The 25218-nt window shown below is 38.6% G+C and overlaps 1 protein-coding gene across 4 annotated transcripts in view; it reads right to left on the minus strand.

Annotated features, from left to right (window-relative positions):
• Window positions 1-5339: 5339 nt before the first annotated feature.
• The window catches only part of arnt2 (aryl-hydrocarbon receptor nuclear translocator 2), a 98908-nt gene continuing 79029 nt past the window's right edge, over window positions 5340-25218 (minus strand). For 2 of the 4 annotated variants that reach the window (XM_060884075.1, XM_060884058.1), the window contains 6 exons: window positions 23122-23245; window positions 21087-21186; window positions 20210-20351; window positions 18538-18703; window positions 9151-9296; window positions 5340-8506 (listed from right to left, as the gene is read on the minus strand). In XM_060884075.1, coding sequence (XP_060740058.1) covers window positions 8408-8506; window positions 9151-9296; window positions 18538-18703; window positions 20210-20351; window positions 21087-21186; window positions 23122-23245 — 777 coding nt within the window. In that variant the 3' untranslated portion in view covers window positions 5340-8407. Of the gene's footprint in view, window positions 8507-9150; window positions 9297-18537; window positions 18707-20209; window positions 20352-21086; window positions 21187-23121; window positions 23246-25218 lie in introns of all 4 variants that reach the window. The other 2 variants (XM_060884066.1, XM_060884049.1) reach the window with 1 other exon arrangement.

Raw genomic sequence — 25218 nt, forward strand, 5'->3', positions numbered from 1 at the left:
TCTGAGTTGCTCAGGTGTATACTTGAATTGAATATATAAACATAATAATGTGTTTGTATTCTACTCTGAGTTTATCCCCTGTTACAATTTTGGTTCAAAAGTTGAACGGCCAATTTCTACTGTACCTCATGTTTAAGAAAAGAACCAGAAATGATGATTTTATTTCTTGTTCAATTTTCACTAGACTCAACCTTTTCTGCACTTTTCTGGACACAACATTTTGAAACGTTAAGGTCGCATTCCGATTGACCTGCCACACATCTGTGTGTACACACTTCTGCATGTCAGTTCTCCAAGGAGAAATACTTCTGAAGCAGTGGTTTCACCACATAAGAAAATATTGAACACCTTTTTTTTCCCACAGTTGTACATAAATATAAAACTTTCTATCTTGCAACTGCAAGCTAATATTGTGACTTTTTAATCTTTTATAACTTGGTAAGATCACACCAGTGCAAGTCCGTTGCAGATCCAGAATAAAAGATCACAGCTGTATGATCTAAACCAGCAAAGACAAGTGCTGCTTGCTTCTCTAGCAAATACTGTTTTTATTGGTGCCTGTCTTGCAAAATTCACTGAGTTAGAACCTTTGACACTATATGAATAAACAATGAAAAAAATACAGTTCCAGTTTTATTGTGCTAGTATTACTAGTACTTTGTGGAATGAAATGAGTAGTAAAGGAACCTATATTGAGTCAAAAATGCACTTTGATGATGATGATGATGATGATGATTTATATAATTATTATATAAGTACTTGTTTATTTATATGATTAATTTCATAATTAGTACATTTATTTAATTATCTTATTAAAAAGCCACAGGTCTTTCTAAGTTCATGTATCGCTTCTTTAGTTTCTCTTTAAACCCATGTTAGTGAAAGAGTAAAATTATTATAATAGCACTGTAGCAGCATGACTCACCAAAGAGTGCCTAAAGATTATTATTATACAAGACAGAGGTGTGTACAGGACTGTTTAATTTAATTGAACTTGCTCTCTCTCTGAAGGAATTCTGGAAAACCTGCCACAGAAAGCCTGACTGCTCCAACCCGCCCCTGCAGTTATTTTCTTGTTCATGTCTGCGATTTATTCCAATGAACATAGATGAGTCTTTTCCCCCAGATGCAAACACACTAGCAGTTTTAATTCCTGTGACACATCCATAGTTACTGGAGATGAATAAACAGACAATGCTCAATGCCTTGTGAGCACCAGTACACTCCTAGGATAATGAATATACTTTATGCATCTTTTATTTGTCTGATATTAGTGATATTAGCGAATAAAGTTACACGCTATGTTAAACATCCCCATAAAACAGGACCATCGCACGTTAAGTTTGTTATAACTGTAAGGATAAAGACATCACTGCAATGAAATGCTTTCTGAAAATCTATGTTAATTTATGCCATATTATGCCTCATGTCACATAATGCAGATTGGAAAGTGTATTTTTTGCTGAGGATCGGTCTCAGGCTCCCTGATGACCGGCTCTTTTAGCCTGATCTGTAATCAGTCCCAGAGGAAAGAATACTGGGAAAAGTGGGCTTAAAGAATAATGACTGTACATGATAAACAAGCCCACGACTGCTATAGTTGAATAATGCTTAAGCCTTGTGTTCACCAAAAGTGAAACAATAGCGCATGCCATGTGCCACTGTGAGGCCCTGGGTTGATGTTAAAGTCTTTGTGAAGTATCCCAGGTTCTCCCAGTATCCACATGTGTTTCTTCTGGGGTCTCAGATTTTAAACAAATGTTTAGTAGGCTAATGGCTACTCTCAAAATACCTCTCTCACTCACTCACTCATTTTCTACCGCTTATCCGAACTACCTCGGGTCACGGCGAGCCTGTGCCTATCTCAGGCATCATCGGGCATCAATGTAGGATACACCCTGGACGGAGTGCCAACTCATCGCAGGGCACACACACACTCTCATTCACTCATGCAATCACACACTACGGACAATTTTCCAGAGATGCCAATCAACCTACCATGCATGTCTTTGGGCTGGAGGAGGAAAATGGAGTACCCGGAAGAAACCCCCGAGGCATGGGGAGAACATGCAAACTCCACACACACAAGGCGGAGGCGGGATTCGAACCCCCAACCCTGGAGGTGTGAGGCAAACATGCTGACCACTAATCCACCGTGCCCCCCTGTCAAAATACATTAAGGTATTAAATCTTTTTGGTAAGTGTTCTGTGTTTTAAACAAAAGTTTATGTGGCTTCGTTTATGTGGTTTATTTCTGAAACATTTTTAACTGCACTAAAGTCAACACTAATGTTTCCATGTTGTTATTTGTCTAACTTCCAAAAATTGTTACTAGTACCTGTTTCCAGAATATTGCAAGAATATTCTTTTTGAAAATTCCACCCTAACTAACTTAAAAAATGTATAATTTAATGATCACTGAATATTTGGATAATATTGTTAGCTGGGAAACTGCCTCTCCAGCCTTTGTCCTCTCAATGCCCTAGCTCACCAAAACAAAACATTCAGGAACAAAACAAATGATTATGGCTTGTTCACACCAACCGAGATCTTGATGACAGGCTGCCAGTGCAATTTGATTTGTTTAGAAACGGCCTTGGCAGAAATGTATGAAGCCCAAGTGGGCACGACTAAAGTGCTGTCAGAAGAGAGTGCAGACATTCGGTGCCCTCCCTGTGCCCTCTAAATCAGAAAACACAGCTCCAAGGGCCCTCCATTTTTACCACGCTCTTTACAACCTTACAGCTTGAACTTTTACACATAAATACATTTATAATGCAGAAGAGGTTTGGGGCAGCAAGGTGGAGGGGAATTTATTGAGTAAAAACAGAGGCAAAGGAAATCAAGCATGACATGTGAAAGAAATAAATTGCAAAAGCAGCTGAACGGCAAGCAGCTGCAGAGAGTATTTCTACCTCTCTTACTTCAAGTACAGTCCATCAGCAGCATTGCAGAAGCACTTGGCAAATGTCAAGCACAAATTTAAGGAGCTCGATCCAGGGCGCCATCAACCCACACCGGAATGTGGATGCAATCTGAAATGAACTCACTATGAAATTAAGGGAAGTCACGCATCCAAGCTGATTCCACTGACCTCCAGTTAATGGTGGGAGCGAGCTGTGGCATGCCGCCCTTCACTGCAATGGAACAAATGGAGGAAAGTACTTGATGCTCCATGAAAACCCAATTATAACAAGTCCTCTCAGGTGTGCACAACAACCAGGGCAATGAGAAGGAAAAAACAGAACTGATATAACCTCTTTGTCTGCATGAACTTGTTTTTATTTATTTATTTATATATTTATATATTTATTTTTATTTATTTATTTATTTATTTTTTTTTTATGGAAAATGTACTATTACAAACCAGGATCCAATAAAGGCCTGATAAAACTAGAAGCAAGAAGTTTTTTTAAATGTCCCATGTATGTTTAATGTATGTATTTTAAATGTTTCCCATGAGATGATCCAGGATAAAATGAACTTTGTTTGCTCCACAATTACAGGAACCTTCTCAGTACAAGAACAAACAGAAATATTTTGGGTCTGTCCTTTCTAAAATATAAGCTTTATTTACATTTACAACATTTGGCAGAAGCCCTTATGCAGAAACTTACACAAGACTAAGGGTACCATCAGTATAAAACCTCTGTTGGGAGGTAATTCATATCAAAAATCATATTTGAAATGAAAGTGCTATTTTAAGTACTTCAGGTAGAGGTAGTTAGACACAGTGAGGAAGAGCTCGAGTGATTCAGCTGTTCAGACATCATGGGGAAATATATTCCACCACCTAGAAGCCAGTGTACCCTGTTCGATGGTGGGATCGATTGAGCAGTACTTGAGGAACAGAGGGTTCATGGTACAGTGCAGGGTGAGATAAGTACTTGCTGGTCCGTTTTTGGCTTTGCAAGCAAGCAAGCATCAGTGTTCTACATCTGATGGAAGGAAGGAAGCAAGGAAGTCTGCCATGGCAAGGTTCGGAAACCCGAGCGGAATCATTGAATATTTTTGTACTCTTTTTTACTTTTCATGGACCACACAATTGATCAAAGGAAGCAGGATGGGAATCTGGGTTGTGTTTCTGCGTTCTCACAAACATTCTACATCCTTCTGACAAAATGTCTTGGCTGGTGTGACAAAGCTGAAACACATCCCACCCCTCCATCCTGCTTCCTTCAGGATACAATGATTCAGTCATAGTCTCTTTAAGGCCAAAAGGATCAACTCAAATATCGTTTCTTTTCCAAAAGCTTCAGAAAGATATGGCAGTGCTGAGACTTTAATGGAACTCCAATTAGTGCCTCCAAATTTCTGTGGTCCCAGGTTTGTTCTTTATGTTTGCACTTTATATGTCTAGGACTAACTTACTTAAGTTAGCTCTGTGTTGTTATATGTAGCACCATGGTCCTGAAGAATCATTGTCTCATATAACTATGTACTGCGTCAGCTATATATGGTTGAAATGACTATAAAAGCTTCTTCACATGACTTGTTTTGTAGCTCCAGGTTCTCCAACCTTCAAAACAAGCTCGTATGTGGATTACCTACTGTTAAATCCCTCGGGTGTCAATGTGTGAATCTGATCCATCCAGGATTTCTTTTTTATTTATTTATTTATTTTTTTTATTTCTGCACTACGTCAGCTGTTACCTTAATATTTTTATTTTCCCAGTGTAGCTAGCTACAGTAACTAGTAGCTGAATTTGCTGTTTGCTCAATCGGGGTTCAAATCCAAAATCTGCTCCCCTTCAGATATTCCTCTGTCAGGAAAGATCAGGAAGTAGTATGTTCATATCTCAGGATGGCGGGAGAGCCAGTAGCAGGCCCATAAAGTGCCCTTGAAATCAAAACAGCAAAATTATTAATATTTATGATTGTGAGTCTTCTTAGACTCTGCTCCTTTTTTTATTATTATTATTAAATAAATGAATGGAATTTTTACAAAATGCAATAATGAACACTAATTAATGATGGTTACTGCTGAGCTGATATTGGGCCAGAATGTTCTAGGGAACATTTCATTAGAAAAGCACAAGGCTAATACAGGAATTCATCATGAAAATCTTGAACTGTTAAATTAAAAATGTGAATATCAACAATGTATTTTCTTTAGATTTATTGTCTGTGACACTAAGAGACAATAAGGTACAAAAAGCTCTGAAAGACCTATTTTGATTTCAGGGGAATGTTAAGTGGCTTGGATTCTGTCTGATTTGTGGGTTGCGTTGAATAAACGTTTTTTATTTCTTTCTTTCTTTTTTCTTTTTTTTTTTTGAGAAATATTAATAATAAAGATAAATAAATAAATATGCCCACAGAACACAATTGAACCTGTCTTTGAAATCCACATATTCAATGAGCATTTATTGTCACAAGCACAATTTGTCACAAAAATGAACAGGACACATTTACACAGTGTATACAAGTCTAAACTCATTGTACAATAACCAGGCTAACTAAATACCGAGTTAAATACGCACGGACATTGCACATAATGATATTAAACCTACACAAGCACACATAGAGCTGTGTATGTGAACAGACTTAAAAATCACAGTATTTACATAAAAACGCCCATAATTCATTTAGCAAAAAGGTTTTTTTTTTCCGTTCAGTTCAGTCCTTCATTCAGTTGTATTACACTCTTTGTGTAAAAGATTGAAACCATAAAATATCTGTTAGTTTAAAAAGGAAAGGTCATGAAGAATCGCTGCAGCCACAGAGACTATCATACATGCTTTACACGCAATGCTGAGATCCTGCACTGAGGCTGCTGATGAAGAGCACTTGAATGTTTAACAAAAAAAAAAAAAAAAAAAAGCATCACATATGATGCTAGAAATGGAACACGTTTTGTTTACATAACCATCTACGACTATTATTAGATCATCTATATTGTGGACATCACTACATATAGACTATATATGCCACACTAAGCAGAATGCTGGTGCAGTATAGAAATCACAGGAGACACTAAAAATACTTTATCATACATGATATTACAGCAGAGACTCTCATTAAGCCATCTGTCTTGAGGAGTGTTTAAATATGTATGCTAGGCATGTGCCGATATTTGAACAAGGGATAAATTGCAATCTTTATTGTAATATTATTTTGTTATGCAGTGTCTAGTTGCTCGTTTGGGAGGAGCTTGTTTTTGGCAGAAGGTGCACTAACTGTCCAATCTAGAAAGCAGCAAAAGTACAGCGGTCTTCTCTAAGGTTTGTTTTTTTTAAGTTTTGGATTTTGTAAGCTCTTTACTTTAGAAGAAGAAGCCTTTATTTTTGTCACATATACATTACAGCACAGTAAAAATCTTTCTTCGCATATCCTAACTTGTTGGGGAAGTTGGGGTCAGAGCGCAGGGTGCATACAGGGTCCCAGGAGTGTAGAGGGTTAAGAACTTTGATCAGGGACCTAAGATGGCAGCTTGGAGGTACTAGGGCTTGAACCCCAATCAACAATCCAGAGCCTTAATCACTTGGGCTACCACTTCCCCAGATTTTTCATATCCCAGCTAGTTAGGAAGCCAGAGTCGAAGAGCGGATACGGTACCCCTAGTGCAAGGAGGGTTAAGGGCCTCCAATAGTGTAGCTTGGCAGCTTGAGCCACCACTTCCCTTCATTGAACAAATTTAAAGGTTTAAACCACTGGAATAGGGCTGCATCAACAATGATCCTGGTATCAGTCTGATATTTACTAATGCTCTTAAAAAATGTCTGAAGTCAGACACAATGTGACAGCATTTGACGAAAGCTTATTGTAAGAAAAGACGATACAAAATGACTGAAATCTGGACAGAATTCCAAGTAATAATGCCAATCACAGCAAAGCAGCCTGCAAACTTTACACTGCAAAAAATCTCAATGTTCTACTGCAGGCATATTCCAGCAATGATAAAACATCTTCAAAGTAAATCTCAGCATGAGGAATTCATTGCTGCAGCAATGCGTGAGAGAGAAATTCTATAGACAAAGCTAGGTGAGTGAAAATAATGGTGCGTTCGACTCAAGGGCACAACTTGTAATTCCTACCAGGAAAAACAAAAGAAAACAGCTTTCTCAAAAAGTCCTGCTTGTCGATCTTGAGTTTCTTCCAGTTTATGGAGTGATGGCAAATCATCATGGCTGCATAAAGTATATCTTTAAAGGATTTGTGCTGTATATACAAGCGTTTGCCTCATATCAATCAACATACAGACATTAACTTGTTAAATTAATAACACTGACTATACAGTTACTGTTTGAGGAGGAGCGAGTTAGGGGTAGAACACAGTTAGCTGGGTAGCTGGTTGTAAACAAAAGACAAACAGGAAAACATCCATGTTTTTCCACTTTGTGTTGAATGAAACACAAAGCTCAAAAATCATGCAAATCATTTCACATTAGAACTATAAAGATCTTTACATAGCGCTATACAATCGTGATTTTTTTTAAAGTGAAACAAAACCTGTTGTTCTCCACTGCATCCCCTTTTTGATCCAGATTAAATACGGTAGCTAGGTAATTCCATTCATTTACAATTAACTTTGCAAATTTTATAAAGAATGAGTCCAGTAGCGTAAGCGCATGAAGGTACACGTGCTTTTTATGGATGCTATATAAACCAAGAAAGTGCTAAATGAATCCTTAAGCTTTGTTGTCATTTCAGTAAAAATTGTACCAAAAAACACTGTACTCGCGATCTGAATTTTTTTTTTTTTTTTTTAATAGCGATGCATCCCTACACACTGGACTGATGTGCTTGCGTCTGAATGAAGTCTAGTGATTCCACACATTGATACCAGGGTCAGTTAGCAGTTTTAATTCCTTACTGATCAAACTGATGTCTTTCAGTGTTTCAGTACTTAACAAATACATCTAATATAAATGTTAATACCTCCAGTAAAAGTATTATAGAAAATAACATTAAAAACCATAATTATTTATTCTATGTAGATTTAGTGTTAAAATAACTGTGTGTGAAGGTAATTCATTTGTTTTTACACAACACTGGTTATGGTTCAGAGAATGCATGGAATCTGCAGCCTTCAGCTTTGCCCCTAAAGCTACCCCAGCTATCACTTGATCCTGAGCCACAAATGATAAGGCTACGTAGCTTTTTGTGTATATTTATGGATTTGCGATTCATATGACCATTGCACGGTTTGTGCAAAGAATATATCGGCACATGTCTAGCGTGTACTAGATAAATCAGTCACAAGATAGACTGCTTACAGATTGCCCGAAAAAGAAACAGGACATTTTCTTTGTGTACATTTACAGGAAGATGTTCATTTTGTTTCAAGAGATGCATAACATGGCAGTGTATTTGTTTTACCGATCTTAATGATGACAACGTTTGAAATGATAATCATAAAAACTCAAGAAAATAAAAATGACCCAGAGAGCAATTTAGTCTGCTGTTACTCAGAAAACGGAGGGAACATGCCCAAATCAGCAAAATCTTCAATGTTGTAGTTGGCGGTTCCTTGCGTTGGGTCTCCAGTCATAGGCAACATGTCCTAAAGAAAGATTTTAATTAAAATTAAAAAAACAAACAACAAAAAAACAACAAAAAAGACCTCTTTGATTTTCATCTGCAAAAAAACAAAAAACCCAAAATACACACAATTCCATGCTTAACTCAAATTATTTGTCAATTAGCCAAAACATGTTTGCTTATTAGATTTACACTGGAGCTGCAAGGTTAATGAAGCTAACAAGTACGTAAAGCTCATAGTCTCCAATAAAGCACTGTGCAAATGACAAGTCAATATCATTGCACATTCCTCTTTCATCAGCATTCAACTGTTCAGTATCTAAAAATTGGACACAAAAGACACTATAAGTCAGCTCGAATCTCACAATGTTCCTGTACACCAGGAAACACTGTGTCTTAACCTCTCAGGTAGAAGCAACTAGATCTGACCCTGCATACTCCATGGACTTTTTATGCTGCACCGAATACTTGCTCGTAGTTCCAGTGCAACACTAAATAAGCAAACAGTAGACTAAGTTCAGCCTCGAAAAGTACTACAAGTTAGAAAAAGCAACATTAGGATGATGTGTCAAATTTGGTCTTGATGTGTATGTGTGTTGTGGATGTGTATGAGAGTGTGTGGGAGAGAGAGAGAGAGAGAGATAGAGAGAGTGAAAGAGTGAGTACCTGGAACACCTCAGACTGGCTGGGCTGAGTGTGTGTGTGTTGCTCTCCGCTCTGCTGGCTGTGATGCTGACTCTGCCACTGAGACCACACCTCAGACGGCCGACCAGGGAACTGAGCGCCGCTCTGGCTGCCCTCGCCTGCAACATCTACATAAAACACACACACACACACACACACGCACACGCACGCATGCACACACACGCACGCACATACACGCATGCACACACACGCACACGCACACACACGCACGCACACACACGCACGCACACACACGCACACACACGCACACATTTGGGTCAGCTGGATATAAACAAAAAAGAACATTTTAAGCAATTCCTTTGAAGACAACTCATCTAAACAAAACATAAGTGGAACTCATCTTTCCATTATGTACCAGCACTCTGATGACTCAATAGGAGATGAAGTCACAAAATAAGTCCAGCCAAATACCATAATCAAGGACAGACTGGCACATACTTGCCCGGTGATGATTTATTTAAAAATACATTTCCGTCATGTTATCACACCTACTTTTAATCCGTATGCCAAGTTTTACATCTTCAGCTGATCTGACTCAGATGATGACGGGCTTCATAATTGCCCTAGGAGTTAACACTGTGCAAGAGGAGGCGAGAACACAAATAACACCCGCGCTGACATCTGCTACTGAGATCACTAACTATCCTTAATCTAACTCTTAATCATGTACATCAGGCTAGATCCCAGTGATTTCAGGCCTCTTACTCCTCAGCAGATAATATTATCAGTCCCGATAATATATAGTCGTTTCTGTTAAAATGTCTCTGCTCAATTTACTAGAAACACCTCTTTTCTTTCTTTTCTTCCTTACCAGAAAAGACATTCACCTTCAAATGACATGATGTTTAATTGTGTACTTTATCTCCAGCCCTGCACTCTCAGTCCCGGTGATTTTCCTGCTCTAACACCTGATCCAGCTGATAAAAGCCTTGTAAATTCTACTGTGGCTCTGTTCAAGACAGTACAATGTTCAATGATGTGTGAGCAACAATGTGCTGCGTGAGCAATAAAGGTATAAAGCAGGTTTGAGATTCAGTGCAGTAGGATGTAGAGCTGGTTGTGATGCGATACTATCTGATTCAGTGTTGTGTAAAGCATTTGATTTTAAATTTAAGGAAAAAAATGTGTTAGCTTCGAGTTGTTTAGATTTACATTTACAAATTCCTTCACAGACACAGAGACCACGCCTCCCTCTTTCACTGAAATGTACAGAAACAAAGGCCACGCCTCCATCCTTTACTAAAACACAGAGACCACGCCTCCTTCTTTTATCAAGACCGACGGGTACGTGTGCCGCACCTACCGCACTAAGACAAAAGCCACACCTCCTTCACATGGACTGATAGCGAGCGAGAGAAAAAACATAATGCCAAAGAGCTATTCAGTTGCTAATCCAACTTTCTCAATACTTTCTCTTATTCGTCTAATACCGCAGCAGTTTACCAGCGTGAACAATTTATATTCATTAAAGAAAGATGCTGTTTTGTTACAGAATATTAAATCAGCCTCCTGACCAATCGAGGTTCACTTATTTCCTTGACTGAATTGCATGGATAAAGAGACCACGCCTCCTTTCCTCACTGGAATTCTCAGAGGTCGCACCTCCTTCCTTCAGTGGCAGTAACAGACAATATAGACCATGCCTTCTTCATGTACTGAGACTGACAGATACACAGACCACACCTCCTTTCTAACAGAGACAGAAGCCACGCCTCCTTCACGTCGCCGCAGGTAAGTAAGAAGGATAGTAAAAACTATTAAGCTGCTAAGCCAACTTTCGCGTTTCGTTTTTTAAAATTCATGAAGCAGTCTCTCAGTATGTATATGAATCGCTGAAACCATATTACAGTGACTGAGACATCTCAACTGTCTTCTTTTTCTTCCTTGGTAGAATGTAATGAACACATTTTTTTTTTCTTCCTTACTAGTCAAGGCCATTTGTCTCAAGCTGACACGATCATTTAATCACGTACATTATCTCCTACTTCATGTTTGAGGCCTGAGGCTGCTGCGAGACAGAGGAAAAGTGATGGAGCGTGAAGACCCGGGCTCAGTGTGGGCGCCAGCCTGTAGGCCATTTCCCATGGTCCCTACTGATGACAGACTGATGTGAGGTCAAGCTCCTCATTTCCTTACAGCGGTAACACTCATTGAAGGCTCGCTGATGTGCCGTGTCGTAAATCTCTCTCTTGTTCTTCTCGTTTATCATTCAGCAGCACACTCTCCGTGCCTCTCTTCACTCCCCATCCGCCTCAACCATCTATCTCCATCTTTCAGTTCCACTCACAGAGATAAGTGTTTGTGTAAGTGTGTGTGTGAATGTGTGCGGGTGTGTGAGAAAGCAAGAAGATAGAAAGTGGAAAAATCACCCATATGGCCAAAATCTGTCCACTCTTATTTCAAAGGCATGAAAGTGTATAACAGCTGTCAGAACAAATTTCAGTGTTCAAGTCCTATTAAAACTTTTATTACATTTGCATTCGTAGAAAAAAAACAACAACAACAATCTACTTTTTGTCATTTAATGTAAATTGATCTTTGGGCTAAATGACTCTTGGCACTGTATGTAGGAAGATGGCTCTGAATAAACAAATTATTACTCAATATTCATATTTCAATTACTAAATGACACTAAATATCTGTACAAGATAAGGATAAAGACCAATAGGGTAAATCGTTAAAGAAAAATACCCAACATTCGATGCAACCAGAAAACAAAGCCATTCTGTAGCTGATTATTTTCTTATTCCAGCATGTACCAAAGTGTTTGATTCCTCTTATATCACTGCCATTTACTTTTTTATCAATTAAAGACAGACTATAAAGTTTCTTTCTAATCCATTTATAGCACCTATAAACAGCTATTTCCTCACCAGTCTTTCTTTGTCTCAGGGAGAGTTGTTAATAAGGACACAATACCATATTAGCGCAAGCACAAACCATCTGAGTTGTTTTTGTTATAGAAAATGAATCAGCACTTAAGTATAATTCCATCTAAAAAAATATTAACATGCATGTAGTTATGAATGATCAAAAGTTTATTTGTGGATCTATTTTTCCTACTAGATGGATTTATTAGACATGAATTAAGATGCACAAGAGCCAACATTGCTAACAAAATCCCAGTAAGAATAAAAAAAAAAAAAAAAAATTAAATTCTAGTGCACGTCAGTGGACAAAAATGTCCACTTCAAATCAAATTCAAATTTTATTTGTCACATACACATACATACAGAGTACGACATGCAGTGAAATGCTTTTTGCATCTGTCCGGTATTCAAATATAAGGAACGCAAGATGGCTGTATATTATTTTTTTCTTCCAGATGTGCGACAAACTTTGATGTTGGCTTTGACGAGGCAAGTATTCGCAAAGGCCGGTGCTTTTTGGAGGCAAGTGGACATAAGGGTCAGTGTTACTTTTGGAGGCAAGTGGACAGAAAGATAGGGTGCCAAAACATTTGGAGGCAAGTGGAGACGAGCATGTGACATCATCTGAATTCTCCTGAGGAAGTTCCCCTCATTGGGCTGAGTGTTTTGATATGTCACATGTTCATGTTGTGCAAAATTTTTTATTTTCACGTGACATCACGTGACGTCATCAGAATACATGTGAGGAAGTTCCCCTCATTGTTGTGAGTGTTTTGATATGTCACATGTCCATGTTGTAAAAAGTTCTTTGATTTTGCATATTTTGGGGCAGGGCTGTGGCACAACCGAAGGCCAGTCGGTACACCAATTTAAAAGTTTGTTCAGAGTATCACCCTAAAGGAGCTGGCCGAGTTTGGTGTAGATAGTTTGAAAGCTTGCCAAGTTATAAACCTCCAAAGTTTATAATGGGAGTCTATGGGAAAAAAGGCCACTTTGAGACCCGGTACCGGAAGTACCGGAAGTACTCGGATCGCTTAGAAAAGTCATAGCAACTTAATAATAAGCAGTTGGTGCATCAAAAGGGTTCAAAGTCTCGCTCATTTGTCTTTTCTTGGCTCAAATGACCGACGTTTGTGAATATACCCTGAAAAAAGCTACCTTGAAAATAACAGCTCCCAATGGCTTCTGAGCCGAGTGAATTCTGATCGGATAGTCGCTTGAGCAGAAAACCTACAGTAGCTTTCTATTTACACGTCTCCCGTATAGTTAATGCTATAGCTAATGCCGCCTCTGTAGTATCTGCAATACCACTAAGGTCATATCCTACATACTGAAGCCTAGAAAGCCATTTTGGATTTGGTTTAGCTTTGTGTTAAAAGAGAAAGCAGAACGAGTAAAAATAAGTTGAAAATTGGATTGTTGTGGATTTTTACATGACTCCAACATGAATCTAAAACCAAGCTAAAAATCATAGACAAAGAGATTAGAGTATATTGAATATGAGGGTTTTGCATTCTGATTTTATTTGCTTGAAAAAACTGACACAGTATTCACTTTGAGGTTTATGCATTACAAATCGCAGTGTTACTGATATTCATTGTTTTTGCATAAGCATCAAATGAAAGGCAGATTAAAATTCCAAAGCGCCGGAATTTTAAATCTCTTAAGTGATTAATATTCAAATGCATTTTTTAAACTGTATAGCAGCTCTATTGATCTATGTGGAGATTCTTCCTGTATTGCACTCGCAGGAGTACAAACTCACTTTGAAATGAGCATTTCCTCTGTATTTTTTCTGGCCCTGACAGAACGATACAAACACCAGAGACATTATAATACTTGTATTCGTGCAACAAGATCGAAAGAAACGGGAAAATTTAAAACAATGCAAATTAATATCTCAGCTGGGCAGAACAAAATCCCTTCTGTTAATCCCATCAGAGAAAAGGGTAACGTTTCAATTTGGTCCTCCTTTCCCTGCATCGCCTCGCACTCCTGCTGTGTGTTCGGAGCCCTGCTGTGTGTGGAGAGTGCGAGCAATGCTCCATTTCTTTTTATGACAAACACATTAAAAGGGAATTATCTGGACATGGCTAGGCTCATTTCCGCGGAGTGTGTGAGGGCGCTCCGGGCATTCAAGGAGTCAGACACTCTGAATCAAAGCAGAATATAAATACCACCCTTGATCGCATATTATTAAATGGATGCGCTAATTAATGGTTGAAAGGTGGAGTGTTTTCAGCCATTGGCAACAAGTGCAGAGGAAAAGAAATGCCTCTCATAGACAAACCTGGAAAGCCTTTGTCCTTAGATTAATACACTTTATGGCCAAAGGTACGTGGACTCCACTCCAAATTTTGGAGTTGACGTGATTCCATCATAGATTTAGACAGTGGCAATAGAATGGGTCAGTTACTTTAAACCCGGCACTGTCGTTGGACGTTACCTTTTACCTTTCATGAAATTTCTGCCCTGCTAGTTCTTCCATGTTTGTGTAAGTACTATTATTGTGAAATAAAAGAGTCTAGCCATAAATTGGCTCACAGAGCAGGAGCCTCTCATTGCTGGAGCACACGGTACGTAAAAATCTCTTATCCTCCGTTACATCAGAACACTGTGAAATGGGTTTCCATGGCTGAGCATCTGTACACAAGCCTAACATCAGTAAGATCACACCAACCAATTGTCAGCTAATGTGGTGTAAAGCAAACAACCACTGAACTCTGAAGCAGTGGAAACTCTATTCACGCTATTCTATACTCTATTCTATTCACATAGAACTTTTAACAATGGACATTGATGCAAAGCAGCTTACAATGGAAAATATATATATATATATATATATATATATATATATATATATATATAATACATATAAAGATATAGATTATAAGTTTTCAAAGATTTATTCTAGTTATTACATGAATTTTATCTTCTCTCACTCTCTCACTCATTTTCTACCGCTTATCCGAACTACCTCGAGTCACGGGGAGCCTGTGCCTATCTCAGGCGTCATCGGGTATCAAGGCAGGATACACTCTGGACGGAGTGCCAACCCATCGCAGGGCACACACACACTCTCATTCACTCACGCACTACACACACACAAGGCGGAGGCGGGAATCGAACCCCCAACCCTGGAGGTGTGAGGCGAACGTGCTAACCACTAAGCCACCGTGCCACCCTGAAGTTTATCATGTTGAAGTTAATTATGAATCCATGAATCATGATTCACTGCCATATGTTAGCAGTATGATGGATGAATGCCAGGAGATTGCTACATGCTGAAATGCATAGTGCATTTAGTAAAGTTGGGCCAAATTAATGCCCATGGTTTTGGAAAAAACTCATAAACGTGATGGTCTGGTGTGTGCACACTTTTGGTCATATGGTGTATATATTAAGGTATTGTATAATTTCCAGACAAACCACACTGGCAGATGAAGTTCTTTCAGGTAATCATAAGAATATTGACTGTGATACAGAGGCTACAGCTGATAAAACACACCTTCAGTTTTCTGATTAGCTGGTGCAACCTACCAAAGCTAAAAGACTGAAAAACCTATCACTCTTTACGTCCTTGACAAAGATGGCAGCTCTCTGATCTGTACACAACACGACAGGAGCAATGCACCCATCAGCAGGCGTACTATCTGTCCTTTCAATTTCCGAGGCAGTTAGATAACAGGGGGAAATGGTTGAAGCTGAAGCTCCATATCTCTTTCCTCTTTCAGAGGAAACAAACTGTCTCTTTCACTCAAAGCACTGAGAAGCAGCAATGCCCTAAAGTGGAATTTCATCCTCGCAGTTCAGCAGCTGATCTGATAAGGCTAACTTCTCCCTAACATTGTTTTCTTATTCAACGTGTTGAGGCTTTGTGAAGCAAGTTTATAAAGTTTGAATGCCAGGCTGTCCATCAATCTTGGTGAACAAGGTGTAGCTTTCAATCAATGAAAAATGATTTTATTTAGACAATACAGATTCACACGGTTCTGTACTACACTGCACTGATTTTAATTATGTCTCTGCAATGTTTTCATATCTCAAAGTCTCATATCTGATTGGTAAGAAGGTGCCAATTAATATTCGAGTGACAGCTAATAAGTTAGCGTTTCTCCTGCAACAATTAATTGAAAGGAACTTGCAAGGAATTTGGGTCAAAATATAATAAAAAATTATATTTAACCCTAACCCTTTAACCCTATATCTAACCCTAACCCTAACCCTAATCCCAGGGTAGATTTGTAAAGCTACAGCATCCAAAACAACCTGTACAACTGCATACTTCCAACTTTGTTGAGTTTGAAGAAGACCTGCATATGGGTGTGATGGTCTAGTGTTCACATACATTTGGCCATCTAGTCCATCATACCTTATTCCCTTCAATTTCAGCATGTCTCTGTGATGTACTCAATAATGTCTGCCACCAAAGGTAATTTCCTGGTGTAAAATTTTGTACAGAAACTCATCCTTTTTTCAAGGATGTTTGTAATTTAACAGATGCAGCATGTGGATAATAAATACTTCCAAGCATTTCAAGCATAAAAATATAAATAAACTGCTAATACCAGCATTTTGGACAAAGGAATGATTCATTTCAGAAATATCTCAGGTTTAGCGTTTAACATGCAGTCTGGCTAGCCGTTGCTCGGATAATACGGAAAGTGTGCTCGTGGTTCCAGCTTGTAAATGAGCCTGCTTATGACAGACAGTTTGATAGCTCTGATAGCTTGAGAGCAGGTTTGAGAGTGTGTTCGTCTCCCAGCGGTGCAGTAATCCTTAATCGGCTTTTCCACACACATGGTTCGCATCTGCTAGGCTTGCACTCGGCACGAGAACGGTGACCGTATGTGGAAATCTGCTCTCAGTTAAGAGTCCTGATCTGGGATTAGTTCAGTGTAGTCTACCCAAGTGGACATTTTAGGCTATGAAGAGAGAAAATATGATCCAAGCTTCTGTTTTACTCTAAGAAGTAGGATCCTGTTCATTAGCTTTATAATATTCCTTCAATAACCCTGCTGATGTGATATCAGAAAATCCTAAGCCGTTTAGTTTCTAACGATGTATTTTCTATAGGTGGAGAAATAATTAACACATTAATCAGCTTAATATGTGCCACCGAGTTCTGACTAGTCAGAAGGTGTTGATTAATTTTCTATTCCAGAAACTCTGACAATAATGCTAACAAATACAAATACGTTATTGTTTCTATAGTAACTACAGACTGGTGTGAGGGATAAAAATGTGTTATTTAACAAAGAACAGTTCAGTGTACTGTACATTCATGTAACACTTATAGAAGGAGTCTCCAGTATCAGAATCAGCAAATTTTCCATCATGGCAGAGTCTTTAGGACAGAAGATTAAAGAACCTCTGGATGTGTTGATGTATTAAACTATACGCCAAAGTGCTAGAAGCTCTGCGTCTTTATGGACTGTATCATAGGCACCATATAATAAGAGTTCAGTCAAGAAATGACACTTTATCCAATAATACTCAATCAGCCATGACATGCTTGTTGTCCAACATTTGCTTTTGTTTACAACTGTAGCTAGCAAATAATGGAAGTCTCTCACCTAACATATCTTCCAAGCTGATTTGCCCTGAACTGCCATCAGTTTTTCAGTAATATCCCACTGTTTGCAAGGCCCTGCTTTCCAAAGTTGAAGCCCGAATTATACGAGAAAGAAGGGAGTTGTGTGGCACTCATCTCTGTCCAGGCTGCACGCTCTTACCTGCATCTGCTGCTTATTTACCTCATCTAGATAAATATCTACTCACTGCCAAGTCTTAACTCACTTATCCCAGCCTACAAAAGTTTCTAAACACTTTTAGTCAGTTTTATTTATCTCTCTTCTGTTTTTTAACATTTGCTTGACGTTCCTGGTAGTGACGGCAGATACTGATTCATGAAATGTTGACATTTTAAGCCAACTGTTCCATAAAATGGTTTATTTCTCGAGGTTTCAAGTGACCACTAGAGGCTTCTTGTAGTCAAGTATGTTTTTAGAAGACAGCGATGTGTGTGTCAAAATCCAAATAACTTGAATAAATCAAAGAGCCAGGAAATATTTAAAGTGTACTATGTTATTTTCCTAGCCTAAATATGTTGCTGTTACAATGTAATAATGCCTGGAATATTAAAATCATGCTGAAGCTTTGGTACGCAGCCTAACACTACAATATTTCCCTTGTTTTTGAGTACTTGTCTACCCTATGTCGGATAAGCAGTACAGAACGTAAGCTAACATGTCGGATAACAGTTTGAGTGTAAGATTTCCAGTACGTTGGTACATTAGGTTGGTACCTGAAGTGCAAAAGAAACACCGTTTTGGACAGCGAACATGACTTGGCTGATTGACGCCATTTAGGAAGTGGAAAATTTGATTAGATTTAAATTTTTGAACTAGAGTAAATTAGATTTTCACTAAACTGTTGTGACACAGTTGTTCCTAATGGAATGAAGATAAGGTCTTACCAAATGCAGTGCTGCGATTGGTCAGGCTGGAGTAGGCGTTGCCGCTGGGAGAGGAAGTGGCTGGACTGGACAGCGGGCTGTAAGAAGACGGGTCGGCCTGGTAGCTGTGGCTTGAGCCGATGGCGAATGGGGAAGATTGAGCTTTACTGGACTGAGCCGGGAGCTGCTGCTGTTGAAAAAAAAGCATAGAGGCAGTTGTTTAGCATGCGTTTATCACACTCACTCACTTCAGCACGTTATATTTACCATGCCTGGCTCGAATCTCGCAGGAATTACAGTAAACTAGATTCAGTTCTGAAGTGCACAAAGCACTTTGTATCCCATCTGTTGTGGGAGTAGAGCAATCACAGGAAGCTTTCAGAAGTTATGGCTAGAAGCTGTGAAGTGAATAATCTTCTATGAGATATTGATCTTTTTTTTTTTTTACAAACTGCACCACAATTAACCAGCTGTAACATAATACATGTTGCAAAAACAGACAGTCTGACTCAGCATTAAGTGATTAACACGGCTCTAAATTGTGGTTCATTTAGAAGTTCATTACCATTACTTCCCAGATCTTAATTTAAAACTCCATTAAGTTAAAGAATAACAATGTGAAAGTGTGTTCTTATATGCACACAGGTGAGTGAAAACAGATCTAACGCAAGCTTTTTTAAAGGCAAACAATCCGATCAACCGTCACTCTCTGCCCACGTGAGCGTCTGGATCTAATGAAACTGTCACACCGAGCGATTAATGAAATGTTCTGCTACACGAGGCTAAAGATGGAAGTAGTGTGGAGATTTAGATGGAAGTGCGGCAGAATGCGCCAAGAGTAGGGATGTGTGGAGGGAAATGTTGTGGATGGGAAAAGTCATAGATGTTTCAATGGACCACATTTATCAAATGCATTTGAACAAATTTATTCTTTAATTCTTTGCAGGAGAACCAGAACCACCACAGAAATGTGGTGTTCATGAAAATCCAGTAAGTTCGGAAAAAAACGAAGAATTGTTTGTTCCAGTAAGTTCGCAAAAGCAAAAGAGTTGTTATTGTATGAAAGGAGGAGGAGTTGAGCATCTACAATGGCTGAGCTGCGTTATGGAAAGATTTAGAGCAGACTGTGTTCACTCGTTGCTAATCATTTGATTGTTTTCAGTGCTCTGTGAGATTTGCCGCTTATGGAGTTTTGTGGTCAACAATAATTGCAAAACAGCTGAATCTGTATCTATCTTTAACAAAATCAGCTTTAGCAATATATGTAAATCTGGCATAAATGTTCTAGTTTGATTTGGTCTACAAAAACATTTACAACTTTACTGAAACATATTGGTAAATGAATCCAAAACATATCAATCAATTCTGAAACATTAGCAAATAGCAAATAGGAAGGAAATGTGGCTGTTTGGCAGGAAAGTGCAGAAGAGAATGATGTAGCAGGAATGAAAGTTTAAAAGCATATGTGGAAAGTGATGGCACAGAAATATGTAAGTGGAATGACCAGAATATCACAGCAGGAAATGGCATGGGATTTTGTGAAAGACCTGTGGAACGTAATAGTGTAGAGGTGAATGGGAGGGAAGTGTGATAGACCTCCGTACATTAGTTAATAATGAATAGTATGGCAGAGTAAAAATAAAAGACATGGACCATTAAGGTAAAACAGGGCACTTTGTAGTTTGACTCTCACCTGACCGGAGAACGGTGGCCTGCTGCCTGACCACTGCACCTGACTGGAGTTAATCTGACGGGAAATTTGAGCCAAATTCTGCCCGGCTGAACCGGCGGATGATTGGATGTCATTTACTCCGGGAACGTGGATTACCGAAGAGCTGAAACACACACGTTACACAGAGGAAGGATCACAAATTGGATCACAGATGGCTGAGGAAGTCCCATAATGCACCGTTTCTTCATTGCAAAAACTGATACTAGCAGTACATGTTAACAAATTCTCATAGTCTCATAGTCTACAGTACATAGCTGCCTTAAACACTATTTAACATTTCAGATTTCCCCCAAGTTTAAAGAACTGGTTTGTTTATATCTTAGAGGAATTGAACTAATTGATTTTACATAATAATGCTGCGAGTGAACAAACAGAAATAGCTGCCGGAGCAGGCTAAGTTTGTTAGATTTAGTGGGGAAAAAAGTCCTGATCAAAGCTCTACATTACAAGTTTAGATAAAAAGCTGTTTAAAAAGAATCCCCTGAAACTCCTATATGTGGTAGTGAATTAGGGTTTTTATGCACTCTGCATGAGTTTCATTCATCTACAGGGATTTCCACTGAGCATCTGTTTCCCTGTAGAGTCCCTGACTCAAGAATAAATCCTGTCATTATTTAGTGACTAATAATAGAATATGCACAGTGGATGGTATGCGCTAAAATAATAAAATCCATAATCCCTTCATTTACGTCTAAGGCAGAACAAACAACAGTAGGGTGTGCAAGTTAAATGATAATACCCTATCAAAAGGAGCTCATGGGAATACAAACACACTAGCTGAAAGTGCACACACACACACACTGACACACACACACACACACACACACTCACACCCTACCTGAAGTTCTTGGCAGAGTGTCCTGGCTGGAAAGGACTACCTTGGGAATATAGCTGTTGTCCTCCTGCAGTGGACGAGGGCACCATCATCTTCTTATCCGCTACACACACACATACACACACACAAACACACACACAGCAAGTAAATGATCCTGCTGCCTAATGCAATACACCACCGGCTTATCAGCTCACAGAGGACAGATCATAGCTCATAAAACAGGCTTTGCATCATGGTCCATGCAGCACAATCAAGGACGATCTGCATCAGGAGCACAGATATATCACACCGACAGGAAGCACAGAGATCAGATACACAGCAGCTCATTTTACAGAGGAAATAATACAGCATTCCCTACTGCCCTTTATTTTTTTTTTTTATAAACTCCCTTGCGATTATCATTTAAGGGTAATCATTTAATTGAGTTATTGCTTGGGATTTATTAAACAAAAAGTGAATTACGTGACTGTGTATGTGAATGGGATTTCTTGGAAGCTCATTTCTCTTAATTCTAGCACATGACATTAGCATCATTAAGGAACAAAGGAAGAGTTTCAATAACTGCTAGGATAACCTAGTTCAGAACATGTTGCAGCTTTCTGGCATCAATGTATTAATTACTGTTTAAAAGCTGTGGAGAAAATGAAAATGAATGCATAAAAAGTTATTTTTTACATCTTGTATACAGAGCAAAATCCAAAATGAAACAAAGGCCAAATCCATTAAATGTGTTATTTATCAGAAAGACATTATTGAGGATGGGTTTAGAGTCAGTAAGTATCACGTTATTGTTATAAGCTAAGCTACAAAAGAGAGTGTATGTGAGGAAAGATGGAACACTGGATGAGGAGAAGAAAAGAAAAAGAGAACTAGGCTGACCCCTTTTCTTTAGTTCTGACCGGCAAAGCCATGTTCTTATGTGTATTTTGCTAGCAATTTATGGGAATATTGGCTCACCAGTTAAGGATCTGGGTTACTGAACAGAATTTTCTGCCACAGTTCAGCTTTTAAACATATCTGCATTATATTTGCTCACATTGTGCTCTAAAGAGAGCTGTGAAACTGTTTAACACGATGTCAGATTTGACAACTGGTAATAACCATAATTCATGTATAACAAGAACTTATTACAAACCCTATTGTTTACTTTGCACAACACTCAAAATACTTTTCATGATTCGCTCATTACTTGACAAGCGTCAAAAAATATAAAATCATTTTGACTTAAAGAAAAAAAATACAAAAAAAATAAAATAAAGAAAATTAGCTAAATGTACAAACTTAAAGCAAAGAAAGTTTACAGAAATGAAAAAGTAGTAAAATATCTAGTTGCATACAGAAAAATTTTAAATACACACACAATGGAAAGTAATACTTTTTAGTAAAATTCTACCCATAAAATCTCACAGCCTGTAAGAATGCATTCGACAAAAGAACAACATACTGAAATCATTCACATGGCTGGATCGGGAAGCTGTCACAAGGTTCTTCGTACCAGAGGCCAAAAAATGAAATTTCTGCCTGTTTTGGGTTGCTCAAGTTCTGTATTGAATTTATTTGTCTTTAGAAAAAAAGCCAGTTCTTAAAAGTACTTCTTAGCAGGATTCATAATATTCACTATGAAAATAATGATCTTGACTGTGGTTGATAGAAAATAAGACACAGAGTTATAGACTTCTCTCTGCTCAGGTCTTTCTTATATTGCACAAAACTGGTTCTCACGTTCTTCTTGTGCATTCTTTACAACTTGCTCTCTTAGATGCTGCTTAAAAATTCAAATGGCCTGCATGGCTGATTCTTGGATCCTCAGTAAAACTTCAAGATCAGAAGACAGGAGGAGAAAGACCTTGCAGCACGGAAGAGAAAAAATACATACAAAGAAAGAATCCTCATTATGAAACCACTTGGGGAATCACACAATGCCTGTGACGGTAGAAACTCAGCTCAGGCCACCTTTTGTAACACACCTTAGGGCATTAAGCTTTCCCAGAATTACAAACAGCATGTGAAGAAAAAACAGTAGATTTTTGGTACGTACAGCCAGAGATGCCTGTGTACATGTCACTGAAACGTGGATCTCTCTCCTGAGAGAAGAGCGTCTCTGTTTTGTCAATGCTCTTTCCTGTTTCATGAACGCTGCCCGCCACGTTGCCCACCGGCACCTGCAAACACAAACACAAACCTCACACACAGCCACGCAATGGCTCAACTGTAAAGCATGTTACCTGCGTGTGTCAGGAGTTTGGTGTTAACATGTGGAATAAAATACACCCCACAGTGCTGATTTCTGTTCATTCAGGACAGGTGGAGCTTAATGAACTCTAAGCGGAAAGCAAGGCATTTCATGGATTTATACCGATGTACACATTTTAATACTTCTTTTCTATCACATTAACTAATGAATAGACATATAATGGTGCTCCACATATAATGATTATAAATGTGTCCAATGTGGAATGGTGAGGTTTCTAGCATGGTGACGTGTTCAGCATTTCCGGAAACTGTCTCCATGGTCACCGCTTTGTAACAGTCAAAAGTAAAGCTATGTTTTTATCCATCCATCCATCTGATTTATTTAATATATTGATTGTTTTGTTAACTAAGCCTGAGAGTGAATAGCTGTTATAAAGTTATAGCTGTTATAAGTGACATTAAATGCAACTGTAAAAACTGTATGTATAAAAACTACAAACTATAAAAGGTACAATCCTTTTAGCGTTGCAAATTGGAGTGATATAAAACCAATAAAACACTTCAACTTCAGCGTCAGATCACATCACATCACACCAGCTTAGCATGAATCATTTTCCGACAACAGTGTCCCGACTCCCCTAACTTATAATAGAGTAAGTGAACAGGATATCCAGATTTTGGCTTCACACCAGGATTTCTCAAACAGCTACAGTAATTTAACACTGCATTTTGAATAACTGCTAAAAATGTATTTTGACCCTAGTCTCAGCCTCAGAGTGTATGTGACCTTAAGTACACTTTGCAGGACTTATTTTAGATTATGAAGCTTGTGGCCAGCAATCTGTAAAACTTTTGTATACTGGTGTGTTGTATGAAAAATTAACCATTTAAAGTGTGACACAATAAGCTTTAGAGATAAGGGCTAATCAGTGAACTGCAAATGTAAACACATTCTCGTTTCAACATGGCTGTCTGTTGAACTGCTCTCTTCCTATTAAAGAAAGCCATTATTAGCCATGTTTTAGTGATGCTTATGTGCCAGTTTGTGTCTACACCGTCTTGTCTGTGTAGTTAAGTAAAGTTTAATTCAAGTAAAACCTATTACACAAAGCCTACAAAGACAACATAAGCTCTTAAAGCTTACAGTGCTCATCAATAGCAGCCATGTTGTTAGCTTTAAGAAGCTGTGTTTAAGTGTTTTTTTTTAAATTAGGCATGGAAATCCCATCAAACAGAGGGGGAAATGAGGCCGATAGAGATGGCGTAGTCGAGTTGCCTCTCAAAAGTGTTTGTGGTGCAGCTTCCATGGCTGAGGGCAAACTCGGATACACCTGGAAATCACCTGGATTGGATTAGTTTTGTAAATCCAGTGTATAAACTACGATGGAGGTGTTTCACAGTGTTGTTTCCTTTTTGAAAAAGCCTCACTGTTCGAAAATGTGTGTAAACAAGCAAAATCATTTGGAAAACTAGTAATTTATTTTTAATGCTGCACAGGAAGTCATAACCACTACGGGCTTTTTTTCTTCCAAACATGACTTACCTTATTTAGAATACAACACAATCCTATTTACTGTAGGATTTGTGAGGCTAAAACACACATTGCAGGGTCACTATACGCATTGCTGCTTCTCAAGGAATTACAAAGCTTTATGGATTTACAGCTTTTATCAAGTCTGGGTTTGATAATCCAAAGTAGCATCAGGGGCTGAAAATTAGCATTGGCACACCGCGAGCCATAACACGCACAATCCTTCTGATAGTGTTACCTGGTTACGGCATACAAACAAAGCTCTAGGAGAGCCCTGAAACAATTTCAAATATGTCCCAACACTTAGAAGCATGCATCAAACAGATGCCAGAGGACACACATGTCGAAAACGGATTACCGCCACATGACTTCACTACATGGCTATGCCAAAATTTCAGTGCTATATCCTAG

Source organism: Tachysurus vachellii, chromosome 1 (assembly GCF_030014155.1).
Source record: "Tachysurus vachellii isolate PV-2020 chromosome 1, HZAU_Pvac_v1, whole genome shotgun sequence".
Taxonomy (NCBI): Eukaryota; Metazoa; Chordata; class Actinopteri; order Siluriformes; family Bagridae; genus Tachysurus; species Tachysurus vachellii.